Genomic DNA, 22,212 nt, shown 5'->3' on the forward strand with positions numbered 1-22,212 from the left:
CAATGAAGCTGACTGTAGATCTGCAGGTCAGCAGTTCAAATCTCATCACCGGCTCAAGGTTGACTCAGCCTTCCATCCTTCCGAGGTGGGTAGAATGAGGACCCGGATTGTGGGGGCAGTATGCTGGCTCTGTTAAAAAGTGCTATTTCTAACATGTTGTAAGCCGCCCTGAGTCTAAGGAGAAGGGCGGCATAAAATCGAATAAATAAGCAAATTGTCACCCCAGCGAGCGACACTCGTAAGGTTGTAAGTCGAGGACTTAACAGTTCACTTGAACGATTATGATTGTTCAAGCCACTCCCACCTGGTCACATGGCCGGCAAGCCGTTCCTACCCAGTCACACGACCATTAAGCCACACCCACAAAATAAGCCACACCCACCGTGTGGCAGTAAAAATTCTGGCTGTCCATTACTGCCTAGACTCATGACTATAACAAGGGAACCTTTATCTTTTTATACATCTATCTATTTTTCAACCAACCCTGGGCTGTTCCCAATTTTAAAAGTTAAAAGACATATACAATGATCCCCCGAGTTTCGCGATCTCGATCTTTGCGAAACGCTATATCGCGATTTTTCCACCTGATGACGTCACTCCCTTCCTTTCTCATCTTTCTTTCTCTCTCTCTTTCTCTATCTTGCTTCTTCCTCTCTCACACTCTCTTCCTCCCTCTCTCATCTCTTTCTTTCCTTCTCTCTCTTTCTCTATCTCTCCCCCTCTTGCTCTCGAGCGGCAAGCGAGCAGCCGGGCGGGCGGGCGAACGGGCAAGCGGAGCGGCCGGGTGGGCGGGCGAACGGGCAAGCGGAGCGGCCGGGTAGGCGGGCGAACGGGCAAGCGGAGCGGCCGGCCGGGCGGGCGAACGGGCAAGCGAGCAGCCGGGCAGGCGGGCGAACGGGCAAGCGGAGCGGCCGGGCGGGCGGGTGAACGGGCAAGCGAGCAGCCGGGCGGGTGAACGGGCAAGCGGCAAGCAATCTTGGGGTTTCCCCTTTGCCTGGGCGGCGGGAAGACCCAGGGAAGGTTCCTTCGGCCGCCCAACAGCTGATCTGCTCCGCAGCGCGGCAGCAGCGAGGAGCCGAAGATGGGGTTTCCCCGTTGCCTGGGCAACGGGGAAACCCCATCTTCGGCTCCTCGCTACTGCCGCGCTGCGGAGCAGATCAGCTGTTGGGCGGCCGAAGGAACCTTCCCTGGGTCTTCCCCGCCGCCCACACGTAAACTCCACCATCTGCGCATGTGCGGCCATGAAAAAAAAGGGCGCGCATGCGCAGATGGTGTTTTACTTCCGCACCGCTATATCGCGACAAATCGAGTTTCGCGAGGGGTCTTGGAACGGAACTCTCGTGAAACTCGGGGGATCACTGTACAATTATATTAAAACTATAAAACTCAACTAATTAAAACAAAAAAATACCTGGGTCAAATCAGTTCCAATGTGTTATCTAGACTTCCCCCAACATTTTGGAGGAAATCCAGGTCTTCAAAGCCTTATGGAGAGCTAAACGGTGGTGGCCTGCCAAACTTCAGGGTACAAAGCATTTTTGATAACTGGACTACATTATCATCTTGCTAAGGGGATCCCCTATAAATGATTTTTTTTATTCCTTAACTGGTAATATACAGTATGATTATGAGCAGTTAACAAAAATAGGTTATGATTCAGGCTGTTAATTTTTGAGAAAATAAGTCATGACTCAATATAACTTTACATATTTGAAAAATAAACCAAAATTAAACACACTGATTCAACTAAAAGCCTATTAATAGCCCATTTACACATTATTCATGTTTCCAACATAATTTTTCTATCTGAATCATATTAAGCAATGAGACGGAAACAGCTGTCCTAAGTCAAATCAGGATTCATATGCTAATTATTGGACAGCAGGCAGTGAACACTACCTCTTCTTTAACAGTTCTAACTAGTTATACACAAAAAAGATGGACCCTTTGTGCCTGTTACCTTTTGGTTTCCTATTCTATTGTTGTATTTATAACTGTTGTCAGCGGCTCTGTGTCCGTTTCGGAATGAGCGGCAAATAAGTAAGTAAGTAAGTAAGTAAGTAAGTAAGTAAGTAAGTAAATAAATAAATACTCAAACGTCATTCAACGCTTTCTGTAAGGGTTTTGAAATCATTCCCATTAGCAGCATTTGCAGTTAGCTGTTTATCATGCAGTCTGAGGCTTGTAAGGTCATGATTAATTATATATAAAGCATACAATTAATTACAATGTTAATCCAATGTTAATAAGTAAATGTTTTATTTATTAATAAAATGTATTATTTTTAACAATTTTAATATATACCTAATTACAATTTTAATTCTTGGATCTTGTTCTGCCGGGCTCTCTGGTATGAGCCTCCTGAAAATTCAAGGGTACAAATTTCAGACACACACACGTTTGAAAATTCAAAACAATGTTCTTTATCACAAAATTCAAAAGAAACAAAGCACGCTTTTTGTATTGCAAAGAGCACTCATCCCAAATCAACCTTGTAGGCTGTACAATTCCCTTAATCAGTCCTTAAGTGCTTAGCTAGCAGCTGTGAAGAAACGTCACAGCCCTCCTTCCAACGAAGTGAGACACACTTTGTTCTGCTTTGGTTTCAAAGGCGTGAAAAATCAACAAACAAAGTCTGGAAAACAGCAAAACATGGTCCTGAAGAACTGTGATCAGATAATCTTCCACAACGGCCAAACCAACACGCTGCTATTTGTATCAACAGCTCTAATTACTAGAGCCCCACCCAAACACAGGTGGCCTCTCTTATCTCCTGTAATATGTCCTCAATTGGTCTCTTCTACGCATAACTCTGCGCCTGCGTAGGTCCAAAACTTCCGCATCCGAATCGATCGAAGATAATGGAGATTGACTTCCTGGGCTGTGTGCCAAGCCCCCCTCTTCCAAGTCACCCCCACCTTCTTCGTCCAAGGAAACTGCACTACCTGCCTCTGTCGGCAATAAAGCAGGCCTATGACATATTGATGTTTCCCCTGCATCCACCTCCACATTCCTTGGGGCAGGAGCTGGGCCAGAGCCAACCACAACAGATCTCTTGAAATCAGAGCAATGATTATATAATATTATTCATGAAACACAAATACCATTCTGCTTGCTTCCCCCCTCTCCCCATTCTCACATTGTGCTAACTGGAGATGGATTTAATAATAATAATAATAATAATAATAATAATAATAATAATAATAATAATAATAATAATAATTTATTAGATTAGTATGCTGCCCCTCTTCGAAGACTCGGAGTGGCTCACAACAGTAATAAACAATGTACAATTCCAATCCCTAAAAAACATCTAAAACCCATATCATTAAAAACCATACAACTTAGTCATACCATTCATAAACCATAATAATCCTTTTGCTTAATGCAACACATTAAAATACATTGGTAACTATGGCAGCCATGATAAATACTCACCTTGTATCTAAGATCTTTATGAATTTACACTATTTTCAGCACAAAACTAAATACTTATCATTCCCCCATCATCATCTCTGCTGTGGACTGAGCTGCCTTTTATCTGACGGTTTCCTTGGTTGCATTTTTTTTTTGCTCTGTCTTTCATGGTAACTTCCACATATATAATTCAAATATAATGCTTTACAGGTAACTTTACAGATTTTCAAACAAATAAATATAATTTACAACATAAATGATGTAAATCACTGCAACCATGTATATTCATATATGTTCTGCCGGCATGTTTCAACCGCCAGTAATTACAGGTAATTAGTCCAGGAAGACAAACACCACACAATAAAAGGAAAACCCAAAAATTTTTATAAACAGAAAAACCAAAACAGCTCCCTTTTTAAATGTCAAAGGGATTTTCTGGTACACACAAGGCAAAGGTTAAATGCAATCCAATTGCTCACCCAATAACTGGGAAATTGAGTCCAATTCTAAAGTCCAGAGAGTCCACACACAATCTTGAACAGCACAAAAACCACGAACTTGACGAAACAATGAATCAGATAAACTGCCATGAGACTAAAACACCAAGCTGCACTTTTGTCTGTAGCACTAATTATAGCAGCCCCACCCAACCACAGGTGGCCTCATTTTCTCTTGTAATAATCCTTCAGTTGTTGTCTCCTATGCATCACTCTAGGCATGCATGGATGTGTCATTAATTCTTGTTCAGAATCCAGGGATGATGCAGATGATTGATCTCCTCCTGGGTTGTCTGCCAAACTCCCCTCTCCCCTGTCACTTACGCTTCCTTGGTCAGAGGAGGCTTCATCGGCAGATTTCATCGGGAGCAAAACAGGCCTGCGGCATGTGGATGTTTCTTAACATTCCTTGGGGTAGGAGCTGGGGCAGAGCTAACCACAACACATATATATTGGTATTTATGTGTAATGGTCATTCCCTCTCCCTAATTAATCTTTTACAATGAGGTTTCACTTTACTCACAAATTAATCTGTTAATTTAAATATAATTTTCTTTTTATTAAAATGTTAAATGAAGTAAATTACTGCAATCATGTATGTTCATATTTATTGGTATTTATGTATAATGGTCATTCCCTCTCCCTAATTAATCTTTTACAATGAGGTTTCACTTTACTCACAAATTAATCTGTTAATTTAAATATAATTTTCTTTTCATTAAGATGTTAAATTCAATATTATTTCCAAGGCTAAAAAATAATGGATGTTTAATGTAATGTAATGTAATATATGCTTCCTATTTGAAAGCAATTGACTAAATATATTTATGTTATGGTGTCAGATCAACAATATGTGCCAAGAAATTTGACACTAGCAACTGGAAACAGCAATAGTATTATGGGTTTTGGATTTTTTTTTTTTTTTGCTCCTCATTTGCCTTGTCTTATGTTTCCTAAGTTTAGATGTGGGCGCAAAGGCTTCCAAATTAGCTTCTTAGATCAGATAGGAAGTATTTAATTCATTCCCTCTGGAGGATAGTAGCATGCATGGAATCTGATTCCCTTACTGTATCTCATTGAAAGAGAGGTTTCACACATTTGAACTCTTAAAATTGTTTAAATCTGGATTTATGCTTACGAGTTAAATCCATTAGAACCATTACAGAATAATCTATAACTGGACTGAAATTCAGAAGCTTTGGACTGAAGCTTATAGATACTAGAGAAACATAAAAGCAGATTTCAGATTCAAAAGGCTAAACCAGCACAGTTCATACTTTATTTTAATTTTTAATATGTTAGTACTTTGGATTGAAAGAAGCCTTCTTGGCCAGCAAGAAAACAGTATTTGAGCTTCATTGAATTTTAAAACATTCAGTATAGCTTCTAGAGTTTGAAATCACTATTACAAAATCAGAAATACATAATCATTTCTCTTTTCCATATTCTAATGCTCATAAATTTCCTTTTACTTTTAAACATAAATTCTTAAATAAAAAATTTGAACAATACTGGATAGCATTGCATTTCTTTTACATATAGTATAATGTGGCTCCTTGTAAGTTTATTTCCACTTTTTTTTTTCATTTGTTCCCAATTTGAATCTGGAGAAATATCATGATTCTCCTAATGCTGTCCTTCAGCTTCCTATTAAATGTTCAATCATTATGTGGTTTGATGACTCCGATACAACACAATATAAAAGGATCATCAAGTTGTTAATTGTAATATTAAAATATACAAAAATGAATCAAGTGGTGTTTAAACCAGCTGCGTGATGATTTCTCCAGATTCTAACTTTATTCTGGGTAACAGCTAATCCTGATTCTTACTGAATAAGCATTGAAATGTTCTATGGTGGTAAAGAGTTGCAGCTGCAGCTTGCTAATTGCTCACTGCTCTTTTTTAAAAAAAAACCCTTTTAAGTGTTTTTTAAAATCCTAAAACCTTACAATTTGTTTGCCAATTTTTATTCCACATTATAAAGGCTATTGACTAAATTAGGAAAAGGATGATCATTGGGAGACTTTAGCGTTCTGGCATTCCTTGAGTAATCTTTCTTGGTCAGAGGCTAGAGGTTATAGAACAATCAAACCTGTGAGAAATAACTCCCAAACCAGTAAACCAATGAGTAATTTAAAAAAATAGCAATTATTGGATTTTTGCAAAAGGGCATGGAAAGAGAATTGAGAAGGTGCTCCGACCAAGCAATATTTTAATCTGAACACATTGTATAAATATATTTATCTGTCCGTCCATCCATCCAACCAACCAACCATCCATCCATCCATCCATCCATCCATCCATCCATCCATCCATCCATTTATTTATTTATTTATTTATTTATTTATTTATTTATTTATTTATTTATTTATTTATTTATTGGATTTGTATGCCGCCCCTCTCCACAGACTCAGGGCGGCTAACAACAATGATAAAAAACAACATGTAACAATCCAATTTAATAGAACAGCTAAAAACCCTTATTATAAAAACCAAACATACACACGCACAAACATACCATACATAACTTGTAATGGCCTAGGGGAAGGAATATCCTAACTACCCCATGCCTGGCGACAAAGGTGGGTCTTGAGTAATTTGCGAAAGACAAGGAGGGTGGGGGCCATTCTAATCTCTGGGGGGAGTTGATTCCAGAGGGCCGGGGCCGCCACAGAGAAGGCTCCTCCCCTGGGGCCTGCCAAACGACATTGTCTGTCTGTCTGTCTGTCTGTCTGTCTGTCTGTCTGTCTGTCTGTCTGTCTGTCTGTCTGTCTGTCTGTCTGTCTGTCTGTCTATCTATCTATCTATCTATCTATCTATCTATCTATCTATTTCTATGCCACTCAACTCCCGAAAGACTCTGGGTGGCTTACAACAGGATATAAAATACATTTTAAAATATCATAAAAGATTAAGAAAAAACAGTTAAAACCCCCCACATGCATACATATCATTCAAGACCGGACTTTGTAAAATTGTGAGATCCTTGGCCCCAAACCTGCTGAAAAAGCCAGGTCTTCAATGCTTTCTGGAAGGTCAATAGAATGGGGACAGTCTGGAACTTAGGGGGTAGTTGGTTCCAGAGAGCTAGGGTAGCCACAGAGAAGGCCCTTCCCTGCAGGCCCACCAGCTGACACTGTTTACCTGATGGGATCTGGAGGAGACCAGCTCTGTGGGATCTTACCGCTCGCTGGGTACTATGAGGTAGAAGACATTTTCAGCCTTTCAAGCAAACAGTAGTCTGACTCCTCCCATTCCATTGTCCACCGATATTATATAACACATTGGCATTTTAGCCAAAGGTAGTAGCTTCCAGCATGGAATTTCCCAAGAACTTCACATCTATCTAATGTCACCATGACCCAATTTCACACTCTAGTATCAGAATAAACGTGTTATGCTCTTTTCTGTGAGAACAGAGAAACAGAAAGAAACTTGACAGCCAGGAAATATATTTTGATTATGTTATTATGTTATATTATGTTATATAGATGGTTGTGTCTTTGCTCTTATTTCTTACAAGAATAAAGTTCCACTTCTCGCAAAACCCCACTGAAATTCTGACTTAAGGTGGCATTAAATGCAGCATCTCACATCTTAGGACAAAGGTTTTTCACACTAGTCGCCTCATAATCACTGATTGTTAAATTATTTGCAAGATGACAGGTGACGGTAGGTGTCAGCTGGAAGACAAAATGTCTTTCCATTAACGCCAAACATCTCTCACTTCACTCTCAGGAAATGTAACTTGGATCAGCTTTCTTTTCCTGGAAGACATTCAACAACTTAGAGGCCCCATTGATACATGTAAATACGGAAGTTAATCACAACCTCTAATTTGATCTCATTCAGCATTGGTGAATTAGTGTTCATAACATTTAAAAATAGCAGCTTTTTTTCCCACCAGTGCTTTTTAAAGCAAAATCTGAAAGGTAAATAAAGATTGCCTTACTAAATTTGATAGGGTACCTCTTCCTACCACTTCTCAAAAATAGTCCTGCCAGTCAGTCTGCCTATATTTCAATTATGACTCTGCTGGGTTGATTGAGAGCCAGGCATGAAAGTCTGGAACACTTAGGGAAAGCTAAAAGGAAGATAATTAACATTGGAAGCCTAATTTAATTTGTTCTGTTCCTTGAAGTGGGAACTACTTCGTTTAACTATTAACTCAAGTAACTTTGGCTATAAAATACTCTCTGTGCTCTCGATACAGAAGCTGGCCAGAGTAATCTGCTGTTTGAACATGCCTTCATTGGGCTACTAGTTCTTCCCTCTTCCAGCTATATTCTCTACTTATTCTCTATTTATTTAAAGATCTCTATAACATCTCTATAACTATCTATTTTATAACCAACTCTGGGGGGCTTCAATCAGAAGTTAAAACAATGTACAAAACATATTAAACCTACAAAAAAATGAAACATAAAAATACTCAGTGCATTGTTTTAATGTCCATGGACCTAGGCCACCAATTTTAATTCTAAAGAATTGTTTCTCTGGTGGCATTAAAACCAAAGTCTACAACTTTGATATTGCATTAGAAAAAAACAATTAGCATCATTTATCTCTATGTGATATTCATATCCCACCAGCTCTGAGGCTATCCCAGGCAGCACCAATAATGAAAACTGAAATTGCTTCTGCTTAAAGCAAAGAATGTGCTGTCTCTTATTGGTACCTGAACACAGATGACAAATCTGATACTACACCTAAGAGAAATATACTGGATTCAGTCACAGTCAGCTCATTAAATTTTTAGACTAGTACAAAAAAGTATGTTCATGAGTAATCTGTGAAGACTTATAAATCTATCTTAAGAAGTCAATAAAACTTGAGACAAAATTAAAATACATCTATAAAACAACCTGGAATCTGCTTTTTTAAGTACCAATGACATTGTGGTGCTTAGTCGGCATCTACTGTTCTGTTTTAAAGTTTGAAGTTTAATGCATATTTGTTCTAAAACAAGTGATTGCCTAGGACCAAAAATCAATTTTTTGATTTATCATATTTTCCCAAAACAACTACTGGTGTGTGTGTGTGTGTGTGTGTGTGTGTAATTTGTAGGATAGCTGCTGCGTGCCAAAGATTTGAACAGTGTAGAGTATCGGTTTGGTCTCCAAAGAAAGAATATATGTCAAAGGAAAAGTAAGTTTCCAGCCAATTAATTGTCAAGTTACATAAGTCATTTATCATTGTCTCAGAGGATATGCTTCATATTTGATCTTCTAAGACATAAAGTGAATATTTAACTGCAGCAGATAGAGAATAATTAATTGCAAAACTGGCATTTTTACTCAGAGAAAATAACCGCATAAAAAGAATTAATGGCCATAGCAACTTTTGATATATAAACCTTTATTTTCTATGGGTATGTCAGAATAACCAAAGCAAGGTACTGTATATCAAACCATCTTCAAGACAGGACTGCAGGGTGATTTTCTATTATTGTTGTGGATTGCTTTAATAAAATTACAATCGGCTAGGTAAGCACTGATGTTATCTGGCTCATGCTCTCAAGGACAGTTTGAAAGACAAGTAGAAAAATCTGCAATCTTCCAGAAAATAAGTTTTGTTATAAGTGGCAGTGGGACTCTTCTGCGAATTTAGAACCCACTGCTGGTTCAGGGTTACTTCAGTGTTTCAGGAAGTGATGATTAAAAATGGTATAAATACACTGCCCTTCTTCAGCTTCATTGCCACCACAGAAGATTAAACTTCTTGAGGAAAGTTCCAGAATATAGAAAGAGACAATTTTGCATAGAGGTGAAGGTGCTGAATTAAAAATCAACTGACTGAGGATTTAAATCCTTAGTTCCCAATGTGGGGCCCACACCACACAGGGAGCAATTTGATTATTAATGGAGCCTTGTTTAAACCAAGTTAATGGCCTTTTAGGCTTCCTCTGCATGTGTAGAGTTCACTTTTTGGATTGTAAGAATTATATGTCATGGAAGGTGGGCATCAGGATTTTAGAGATGCTTGGGTGGGGCATGGCCAATAAAAGGTTGGGGACCACTGATTTAAATCCTCCTTTAGTCAGGAAAGCGGTATAACTATTTCTAGTGCCAAAAAATTAAAATAAGGAAATGTAAAATCACTTCAAATTTTTGTTTGAACTTTTTGAAATGTTTTATTCCCTGGTAACAAGAATAAGTAGAACAGACTATAGCATTTAATACAAGTTCATCATCATTAAATGTTAGGTCAGTTTTTCTCAGCCTCTTGTCTTGATAAGCTTTGTTTCCCCCCAATTTTTGCAGGCATAGAGTAATGGTATTTTGTCTTTATTGGCTAAAATTAGGTTCACTCTATTAAAATCAAATTGATTTTAAACTGTTTATTAAAATTACATTGAAAATTGAATGCACTGTCAAGGATTACAAAGGACACATTGGATTTTTCTTGTGTAGAATTCTGCTCCGGGACATTCTCATTGGCAGACTGATGGCGACAGAAAATTGTCACACACATCTTTCTTCTACATCACTTGCCATTCTCCTTCTGAAGGTTAAGACGTTCTCCAGAACACCCATGACTGTTTTCTGGTTTACTGCAAGTAAAAGGGATCTGTGGGGATAGCTGGATCTCTACCAGATCAGTGACCTTTTTGTGGACTGAAAAAACTCTTTGAGTTGGGGGAGAAATCTTCACATGAAGTACAGTAGTACCTCTAGATACGAGCTGCTCTACATGCGAGTATTTCAAGATACGAGCCATGAGGGGAGAGACATTTCTGTTCTAGTCCCGAACTCAAATTCGGGATACGAGCCGAGCGTCCAGTAGGTGGCGCAAGAATCCTTGCTTTTGGTTATCTCGGAGGGGAAAAAAGTTATTTGTTCCAGATACGAGTTGCCTCGAGATACAAGCTCCCTTATGGAATGAATTATGCTCGTATCTAGGGGTACTACTGTACTGTTTTATAAAGCCTTAAGTCCACACTTAGTATACTGTATCTAGATTTGGTCGCCCTATTATAAAAAAAGATATTGAGATTCTGGAAAGAGTGCAGAAAAGACCAATAAGAATGATTATGGGCTGGAGTGGGAAGAATGGTTGCAGGAATTAAGTTTGTCTAGTGAAAAGAAGGACTAGGGATGGCATTATAGCAGTGTTCCAATATATGAGGGGCTGCCACAAAGAAAAAAAGGATCAACCTATTTTCCAAAGTACCCAAAGGCAGGACAAGAAAAAGTGGATGGAAACTAATCAAGGAGAGGAGCAACCTAGAACTAAGGAGAATTTTCTTAACAATGAACAATTGACTAGTGGACCAGCTTGCATTCAGAAGTTGTGGGTACATTATCACTGGGTTTTTTAAGAAGAGACTGGACAGCCACTTGTCTCAAATTGTATAGGGTCTCCTCCTTAAGCAAGTAGGTTGGACCTCCAAATTCCTTCCAACACTATTATTCTTTTACAGTGATACCTCATCTTACAAACGCCTCATCATGCAAACTTTTCGAGATACAAACCTGGGGTTTAAGATTTTTTTGCCTCTTCTTACAAACTATTTTCACCTTACAAACCCACTGCCGCTGCTGGGATGCCCCACCTCCGGACTTCCATTGCCAGCGAAGCACTCGTTTTTGTGCTGCTGGCATTCCCTGAGGCTCCCCTCCATGGGAAACCCCACCTCCGGACTTCCGTGTTTTTGCGATGCTGCAGGGGAATCCCAGCAGGGGAATCCCAGCATCGCAAAAATGAGCGCTTCGCTGGCAATGGAAGTCCGGAGGTAGGGTTTCCCAGTGAAGGGAGCATCAGTGAAATCGCAGCATCGCAAAAACACCGAAGTCCTCGAAACCCCACCTCCGGACCTCTGTGTTTTTGCTTTGGGCGCTTCGGCTGGTAAAGGGGGTAAAGTTTGGGCTTGCACGCATTAATCGCTTTCCCATTGATTCCTATGGGAAACATTGTTTCGTCTTACAAACTTTTCACCTTAAGAACCTCGTCCTGGAACCAATTAAGTTTGTAAGGCAAGATATCACTGTACTTTATTATTCTATTAACATATTTGAATCCAGCTTTGTGTGTCCAGTTGATCCACATGATCAACCTGATCAGTTATTAAGTTTTGTTGTTGTTCCTTATATGAATACAAGTATGGTGATATATATTTGAGCAGTGTGAGAAGGAGGCATTATTTGGATGTTTTATATTTTTGATTGTGAGCCGTCTAGAGTCCAGAGAGAGTTGGGCGGCATAAAAATTGAATGGAATAAATAAATGTTTAAAGAGTTGTCTATTAATGTTGTTCCCCTCTGTTCACCTGTGTTTATTTCTAAGTAATAGTTAAGTGCCATCACATACAAAATTGTGGCCTTTCTCAGAAATTATGATTAATTTGTATGTGTAACTTTTTGATCTGACTAGCGTATTTCTTAATTTGAATTAGAGGCTATAAGAGGCTTTTTGGTTTGTATTCAAAGATCACCTGGGGTGAAGTTCAGGTTTAGGCAGAAAGCCAGTGAAAAACTACCTATCAGATTGCACTTGTATGTAAGTCTTGTGCCCAGGCTGATCAGGAATATCTTCTGGAAAATGTGCTGCATGAATGGGCACCTTGCCCAATTATTTATCCCATGAAAGACAAGAACTCCTCAGTATAGGGTGTGGTGAAGAAGCAACAGACAGGAACTGCTGCCAGCAAACATGACTGAGTATGTGAGCTTCCTGTTTTTGGCTTTCAGTAACCATTTCATGAGCAATCCTTTAAACACAGAGATCAGGCATAATTTTAGCACTTCTGGACTAGCCATCTTAATGCAAACAGTACACTGAAAATCCTAATGGAATAAAATGGGTGTCCACTTCAGGAGAACATCCATAAATCTACAGACATGGAAGAATTTATCTGGTGGCGTTTTCCCATTTTCCCAATATAGAAACATAGAAACATAGAAGACTGACGGCAGAAAAAGACCTCATGGTCCATTTAGTCTGCCCTTATACTATTTCCTGTATTTTATCTTACAATGGATATATGTTTATCCCAGGCATGTTTAAATTCAGTTACTGTGGATTTACCAACCACGTCTGCTGGAAGTTTGTTCCAAGGATCTACTACTCTTTCAGTGAAATAATATTTTCTCACGTTGCTTTTGATCTTTCCCCCAACTAACTTCAGATTGTGTCCCCTTGTTCTTGTGTTCACTTTCCTATTAAAAACACTTCCCTCCTGAACCTTATTTAACCCTTTAACATATTTAAATGTTTCGATCATGTCCCCCCTTTTCCTTCTGTCCTCCAGACTATACAGATTGAGTTCATTAAGTCTTTCCTGATACGTTTTATGCTTAAGACCTTCCACCATTCTTGTAGCCCATCTTTGGACCCGTTCAATTTTGTCAATATCTTTTTGTAGGTGAGGTCTCCAGAACTGAACACAGTATTCCAAATGTGGTCTCACCAGCGCTCTATATAAGAGGATCATAATCTCCCTCTTCCTGCTTGTTATACCTCTAGCTATGCAGCCAAGCATCCTACTTGCTTTTCCTACTGCCCGACCACACTGCTCACCCATTTTGAGACTGTCAGAAATCACATATACATATATATGGCTACTCATACATTAGCAATTTGGCCCTATGCATGATTCTTCATTTCTCCATCTTCAGATCAGTTTATAGGTATAAGATCAGTATTTATAGATCAGTGCCTAAAAGTATAGGGATCTACTTTGAATTTCTCTGGGTATTTACAATTCCTGATTCTATGGAAGGAAGTTCATGACTTGTACCCAAATGTATGTCTGAATAGGATCAACCTATAAAAGCTTGATCTGAATTTGTGCCATTGCCAGGTCACGTTTCATTGGGGAGAAACATAATAGAATGTTTTATAAACAATTCGTTTGTAATATATATATGTGTGTGTGTGTGTGTGTGTGCTATAATTATTGTATGCCGCCCCGAGTCTGCGGAGAGGGGCGGCATACAAATCTAAATAATAAATAAATAAATAATAATAAATAAATAAATTACCAAAATGAAATATTTTGTTTTAGTGTTAAGTTAACCATTGAATGCTAGACCAAAATATGATTGGTTTGTTTGAAATTTAGTGAAACTACCGTGAAACTACCCAAGTCAACAGTCATGGTTGAGTAAAATATAGCTTAAAGCATGTTGTATGATTTAAAACTTAAATAATAAAGCCTGAAATATAGTGGTATTTTTAACATACTTTCTATAGGATTCTGTAGTAACAGTGCAAATGGAGGATGTTTCTAGTACATAGTGTGCAGTAAATTTTCAGTTAGCTTTAGAAGGATTACTTTTTCCTATGACAGTGGTTTTCCTGATTAAGAAAAGGTTGACTTTCATGATGGAAGAATAGACTTTTTTTTCCCCCTGGCAAAAAGATGGGAATGAGTTCATTTTTAATTGTAATTTAGTAACAACATATGTATGAAATGTAATAAAGATGGTGAAAAGTAGATTTCCAACAGGGTGTGGTTTTGTGGGTAGCAATAGACCTGAATAATTATGGCTATAGTAACCTCAAGAGATGGAACAGTCTTTTAAATACAGTAGAGTTCCTCAAGTACCTATGAACCCCAAATTAGTTTCTGTATATTTCAATATCCGTTTGTTTCCATGTTTTATAAAAATTATCAGAGTTAGTCTAATAAGATAATTTCTTCCACCCCCACCTCAACTTTTAGGCAATTGTTTCCAAATGGGTTCCCAGAGGAATACTTCTTAACAGCCACATTCCGTGTCAGAAGAAACAGCAAAAGAGAACGCTGGTATTTACTGCAGATTTTAGATCAGCATAATTTGCCACAGGTTAGAACAAATTCAGTTATGTGGTATTGTTACTTCTTTATTTGTGTTTGTTCACTTGTTTCCTATTCCCATCCCCAATAAAATGCTATCTACAGCTTTGTGAATTGCTAGATGGTTCCCTCCAGATGGTGCAACTATTGACGTGGCTTGGATACAACAGTAGTCATTTTTCAAATAGCAATTAGAGGATGGTTTACATATCAGTAATGGAGTCGTGGGATGGTATCTGTTGGGAAGTGGAACAACTTGCCTCCAGAAGTTGTGGATGCTCCAACAGTGGAGGCTTTTAAAAAGAGATTACACAGCCATTTGTCTCAAATGATATTGTGTTTCCTGCCTGAGCAGGGCATTGGAATAGAACACCTCCAAGGTCCTTTCCAACTCTGTTATTCTATTCTATTCTATTCTACTCTACTCTATGTTAACATTTTGTTTTTTGGTTCGAAGAATATTGTAGCCTGTAGTATATAACAATTTTTTTAAAAGCAAGAAAAGTGAAAGGTTGGAGTTTGATGCTTAATGGCAAGGTTGCATTGATGCAAGAGACAGATTCAGAAACCTTAAACAAGTAAAAGATGCATCTAGATGTGTCAGGGAAAATTTGGACTTAATTGAAAAAATGTTTACTTTTTATTAGTTTAGTACATTCCATCCCACTCCATTTCTTACTGGACTCCTGGTGGTACAATGGTTAGAATGCAGTATTGAAGGCAAACTCTGACCACAGCCTGGAGTTCAATCCTGATGGGGCTCAAGATTGACTCAGTCTTCCATCCTTCTGAGGTTGATAAAATAAGGACCCAGATTGGGGGGGGTGAGTGTGTGTTAGCTTGATATTGTAAATCACACAGGGCGGGCTATAAAGGACTATGGGCATTATATAAATCTAAGTCCTATTGCTACTGTAGAGTCACCTGCTCTTCTGGGGAGCTTTTGGAGGGTGGAGCGGCTGCATCAGAAAGGAGGAGGAGGTGAGAAAGCTTGACCTGATCTGAGAAAAACTTGTCCTGTGATTTCAACATTATAGAAATGTACTGATTTCTATGATTTTATTCTTTTCTTCACTGTCTTGCAGTTTATTTCATTTTCTAACCACTGAAATTTGTGTGTGTATATTTCTGTTTAGACTTACATCTCAATTGATGGTTTTAAAAAAACTATAGAGTATGTTGCACAATCCACCCAGCGGAACTCCCTGCACTATGTCTTTAAAAGCCGCAAAATCTATCCTATTTTTGACCGTCAATGGCATAAGCTTGGCATCAATGTACAGTCAAGGAAGATTTCTCTTTATGTGGACTGCAGCTTAATTGAACAAAGGACGACGGAAGAAAAATCTAGTTCTGACATTCAAGGAAAGATTCTCATTGCTACTCATTATTTAGATGGTAAACCTGTAGATGTAAGTGTTCATGTCCATGTTTTAATGAATTAAGTGGTTTTATGTTGCTTTTATGGAAAAGGAAGTTGTGAGTTTGTTATGTTGCTTTGGTTATTGTTCTGAATTTATAAGATGGTAATATGATTGATGATGGATGGATGGATGGATAGATAGATAGATAGATATGAATGAATGAATGAATGAATGAATGAATGACATCAAATTGATGCGCTGGAAAAACTTGAATTATTTCTGTTTATGAATTAGATCAGTTTTGTGAATGAGACACATTGTTGGAAAAAGAAGGGAGAATAATTATCTCTTATTTTTTCCTCTTCCTATAATTTCTTGCTCCCTAAAACATTTTTCTGAAAGCTTGGAACCCTTCAAAAATAATTGAATATCATTTGGACTGAAGAAGAGAAGTGGGAATAAACCAAAATTGCCTCATCTCTTCTTCAAGTAAAAGCTTCTCCAGAAAAATTAATTACCAGTATATCATTGAATGAAAGGAGCCTTGCATCTATAGAATATCATATTTGAATCGAGACATATCTATTTTATATATGTTTAGAAAGCAGACATTGGGCAGTTTTGATGCCCTGATATCCTTAAAAATGAAATTTGAATCCTAAAAGAAATGAAGTCTGAATCCTAAAAGCAGCAAATATTTCTAGAGTGTTATCTATTCTGTGCTGCAGGTATCAAATATAGCCTCAGGTTTAACTTAAGGTATTTTGAAAACCGCTTATGTAGTAGGAATTAAATTACAATAAAAAGGATACAGTGGCACATTTAAGGGAACACATCTGCTTTAATACACATTCTATACTGTACTAAAAGTAAAATTTTAGAAATGTTATTTTTAATATAATTTTATCAAGAATTTTATTTATAATGGTAAAACCTAATGCACCTAGAGAAAGAAGAAAATGGCAAGGAAGAATAAGAAATACAAGGGAAAAAAGAAGGGAAAAAAGGAAATATATAAATAAGTAACTTTCCACATTCATCACAAGTGTAAACACATTTAATAAATTTTCACTATCACTCCCATAAGGTTAAACAGATAACTTTTTATTCCATATTCCATATCTTATTTATAAGCAAATACATAAAACATTAATTTTTCATTCTTGGTGTCAGCAAAAAACTATTAATTTTTTTCCAGAAAATTAAAAAAAGTCTTATTTTGACCTTGATCAGATAAACCAGCTTTATATTGCTTCCTTTTAATTCAATCAAATATTATTATAGGATTTCATTTCCCTTTGTTTCTTCTTTATTTTGTCTACCATATTTCCTCAAGACTTTAACAAGCTTCTTATGTAGATTCAAAAAGAAAATATTTTCCAGGTCATTCTCCTGGCTTATCACTTGTATCTACCTTTTAATTTTTAAAACATCAACCAGTTTCTTTTGTATATCCAGTAAAGTGTCCTTTTCCAAATCATTCTCTTAGCCTGTCATCCAAATCCACATTCTGTACTTTTTTGTCCGGCCAGATTTATTTTATTTATTTTAATTTGTCAATTACATATTGGTAGTATACATAGATACAACTCTGTTTATATACATGAGATGGGTAAGAGGAAAACATTAGGATAGGTGTGGTAGGCACACTGGTGCACTTATGCTTTATTGTTCCACATATTTTATTCTTTCATTAGCATCTTGTAGTCAAAGTCTATTCCTAAAAGCAGAATAATGCTAGCGATGATGTCACATTACTGACTGTGTTGATATTATAATTACTAATTTCTGAGTCCTTATCCAAAGAGGCTCTAAGAAACAAGTCTACCCACAGATTCCTTGGTTCTTTGTTGCAGTCACTTGCTTCACCTTCACAGAACCATCTTCAGTTTGATATACCTTCCCCGGAAATCCTCAGAAACTATCTTGTAAATTAGTTTTTGTAATCTTTGCTATTGAACCTGTGGTCTCTACAGTTTGTATGTATGACATCTGTGGTTTCAGTCATTCACTTCACTGGCTTTCAGATGCACTCTCCCGAGGTGTGATACCTCTGTTCCTCTTTTCCTGATACAACTTCAGGACAATTTCCAGTTCTGCATTGAAAAATTCTTGCACAGAGGGCTGGATTCAGACAATGTCACCAATGGATTTCCATTCATAGAAGCCTTTCTAATAATGTCTTTATTCTTTATTTATCCATATCTGGATGGGTATTCACTTTGAAGGCCTCTGTAGCTGAGAAATCTGATCCAGGTATAACGCATAACATTAAATCAACACATTCAAACTAGCTGTTCTACAACACAAATGATACTATAACCATCAGGATGGACCTTATCAATTTCCTCTGGACTAACCCAAAGGCTATTCTGTTTGTTTTCATGGAATAATAACAGTGATTATTCATAAGAGCCTTGAGCTACAAGATCTTAGAGAGCAGTACTACAAGCTACTTCTTCTGGTCACCGTCTGCCAGCAGTTTGGCAGATCAAATCTCAGTAGGCTCAAGGTTGACTCAGCCTTCCATCTTCCCAGGGTTGGTAAAATGAGGACCCAAATTGTTTGGGGCAATATGCTTACTCTCTGTAAACCGCTTAGAGGTGGCTGTAAAGCACCTTGAAGCAGTATATATTGTAAGTTAAATCCTATTGCTATTGCTATAGCAGGATAAAATAGCTTCAGTCCCAATCTTTTGTGATACCATCTCTTTTTTTAGCTTGATGACCTATTTTTATGTTTGTTTATTTTTATGTTACATCTTACATTTTAGAAAAGATCAAAAAGAAATTGACCAACTGCTATTTTGGTAAACTCTGAAATCTTGACAATTGTGGCTTGCCTCACCCATCATGAGAATCTCCACCTTTGGAACTGCCCCATCTACTCTCCATTTATCAGGGTCAGGTTTCCACATAAAACCCAATTCCCTCTGATTTCCAACTTGGAGAGTTTAGTTTAGTTTTGCGATTTCTCTGGAATGAAGTAGATTGAATTATAACCTTCCCATTTGCTCCTAATTTTTTATCAGGAAGTCCAATGCAATCAAATAAAACATATCTTCTGGACTTTTCTCCCAGGTAACTGTTCAATCCCTTAAAGTGATATTTATGACACTTTGACTGGCTCCTCTATTTTTAAAGAGATTATCATATTGCCATCTCTACTTTATTTTTCTTTTAGGAAAGAATTTATATCTCTCTGTCTTCCAGCTTCTGCTCCATTTCTAGAATAAGGAAGATCATCTACTGTATTCTGCCCGAATTAAGAACAAAACTATGGCTATTCCCCTACTTATATTTTTTTAATCTTAAAAAGTAGCTTTTAGTGTCCATGACTTCAATTAATCAGGCCGAAGAACGGTGTGTGTCATTAAAAGACTATCAATCAATTTTTAAGGGATAAAATGTTTTTATGATCCAACTTGCTAAGTTTTTCTCTACTTTCCTACTTGAATCAGGATATAATATTTCTTACTTTTTGTCCTAATTCCTCAACTGCATTGAAACATGTTTGCTTTTATTGGTTATCCATCATGTTCTTGCTTTTTAGCTGGACCATATGGCATTATTCTGAGACTTTGTTTTCTCCAAGGTCATTCAAAAGGCCATGGTATTTTATTCAGCATTTTTCCAGATGGATTATCTGCTGCAATTTGACCAAACAGCTGTGCCTTCTTCCAATCTGTGATCACTACAAAAGAATCAACAGCTTTTCTCCAGTGTTTTCTACTGCTGGAGCAATGTTGGGCAGTTACATAGATTTGCTTTTATTCAGCACCAAAGTCTGAATATTTGTTCCCAGAAAAGTTGTTGCCTTTGGAAAAATGTGGCACACTTTTTATCAATTTATGATGACTAGAACCTTGTTCAAGAAGGATAATAGTAAATTCATAAAGTTTGAAGAAAATGGTATCTAATACCATATTTCCACAAACATAAGATTTTTGAACCTATATTTTTTTGAACCCTGAAATGAGCACTTGACCTTATTATCAGGGGCTGTCTTATTTTTTGGGGGAAAGGGTATTAAAACATCATATGAACCTCTATTTCATTATATATATTATTTACTTCAGTTAATTTATAAAATAATGTTATCAAACAAAAACTGTGCCCAAAATAAAGGTGAAATAATTCTACTGATAGTTTTACAACATAATGTATGTGACATATAAAGAAAAATGTTAAGAGGAAAACTGAAATATTTAATTGATGTAATCTGAAGTTTTTAACATGCTTGAGATAGCCCAAAATGTTTTACATATAAGTTAATTATTTTTAAGTAAATTGTGTTTTCTTCATAGGAAAATACCATAAGTGTGAGCAAATAGCTGCAGTACTTCAATTGTTTCATATATGATGGATGATTTAATATTTCTGTTTAATTTAATAACTTGGTAAATGACTTATATGAACCTTTCCAATATTGTCTATTTAGTTAATTTTCACAGTAGGAGTACAGAGACAAGAAATATAGCATGTTCCTATTTATTTATCCTTCCCTCATTTTTTATCATTGTACCCCTCTTGCTCATTGCCTCTGGTTTTTGTCACATTTCCTTCATTTCTTAATCCTTTTCCTTTTTTTTTTCCAAAGTTCATCATTGACTTTTCCATCTGGTTTCTTTTTCCAGAGATTAAATAAATGTCTCACAGAACAGTTAGCATACAAAGAGTCTGATGCAGCATGTACATAGTATATAGAGTATGAAAAAAGCCTCACTTGGAAAAAGTACTTTATTTCTTAGAAGGAAGGCAATTTAAAAATATTATCTCCCCAACCCCCTAGGTCAGTTATAGGTATAGAAAGTTCAAGCTTTCTTTTTGCAGATGGTTCTGTATAAAGCCTAGACTAAAATACAGTATATTCAAAATAATATATTATTAAGAGCATGCTAGGTATTCTCCACTGCATCTGGAAGGAGAGTCCAACATGGGTATTTAACCAATCCTATTGGTAGAGACTGAGTAAAAAATTAACATAATAAATAGGCACCGCCCCAACAGTCTCCCATGAGCCTCAGTTTTAAAAACTCAGTCCAAGAGTAGAGTCATACTGAGTTTTGCTTAGAGTAAATTATTGTTTTTTTTACCTTGTTTAATGTGTTGTTTTTGTCTCCTCTCCAGATGGAACTGCGTTGGAGGAAGGGGTCTCTGTCCTCCGAGGACAACACCCCCACCGATCTCCTTAGGGGCTGTTTCCCTCCGCGGGATCTGCCCCCAAGAGGAGCACCTCAGCCCGGAGTCACTGGCCTCCGCGGTCAAACGAGGGCTGCGGGCCGAAGGTGGGGGGGTCCGCCCCCCCCACTGGGAGGTCCGAGGCGAAGAGGCACCCCAGGGGACTCCGCTGGGAAGAGCGGCAGCCCAATCAGCTGTGAAGCGGCGAGAGCTGAATATAGCCGCCGCCGCCGCCGCCGCCGAGAGCGCCACGGAGCCTCGGAAGAGGCAGGAACCGGGAGACCCCCAGGAGGTCCGAGGATGCCGGGGAAGCGGCGGCAGGCATGGTTTCCTCGGGCGGCGAGCGTAAGGAAGCGGGGAAAACCCGCGAAAGCGCTGGGCGCCGCCATCTTGGGTAGCCCCCAAGAGAGCGAGGAGCGCGCCGACCGGAAGGGCTTCCGGCAGCTGGAGGGCGCCAAGAGAGCTTCGGGCTCCAGAGCGCAGGCGCAGTACCAACAGGGTGGCCGGTCACCATTTTTTTCGGAGTGACGAGGTGCTAAGGAGAGGTTTCGAGCTCGGTGATTAAAACGAAGTGCTAATAGTGAGTACAATGGAGAAACAAGCCGGGGAAAGCAAAGCTGGGTCACCGGCGGGCCCTAAAGAGAAGGAAAAGGGGAAGACTAAAGAGAAATCCAAGGCTTCTCACTCCCCAGCCTCAGCAGCTTCACTTAAAGAGGCAGAGAAGCGCATAAAAGCGCTAGAGAAGAAGTTAGAGGCGGCCTTACAGCCTTCTCCTTCAGTGGTGCCCTTGACTCAGCGGCAGGTAACCACTCCTGACCCTATGACCCCGCAATCAGCCTATGGGCCTACAGGGGCCTTCCAGGAAGGTGATTGGTCGCCAGATGGACAGTTTTTCTCTATACCTCAAGCGGCACCATCACCCTCCCCGTCTTGGACACGGCCTGAGTCAGTGGGGCCAGCAAGACGAGGCG

General features: G+C 38.3%; 1 protein-coding gene across 1 annotated transcript in view; it reads left to right on the top strand.

The window, feature by feature from the left end:
• COL19A1 (collagen type XIX alpha 1 chain) overlaps nucleotides 1-22,212 on the top strand; it is a 185,048-nt gene that overhangs the window by 30,916 nt on the left and 131,920 nt on the right. The window contains exons 4-5 of the mRNA XM_070738981.1: nucleotides 14,584-14,707; nucleotides 15,834-16,109. Of these exons, the coding sequence (XP_070595082.1) occupies nucleotides 14,584-14,707; nucleotides 15,834-16,109 (400 nt within the window). The remainder of the gene's footprint in view (nucleotides 1-14,583; nucleotides 14,708-15,833; nucleotides 16,110-22,212) is intronic.

Source organism: Erythrolamprus reginae, chromosome 1, assembly GCF_031021105.1.
Source record: "Erythrolamprus reginae isolate rEryReg1 chromosome 1, rEryReg1.hap1, whole genome shotgun sequence".
In the NCBI taxonomy this organism is placed as follows: domain Eukaryota; kingdom Metazoa; phylum Chordata; class Lepidosauria; order Squamata; family Dipsadidae; genus Erythrolamprus; species Erythrolamprus reginae.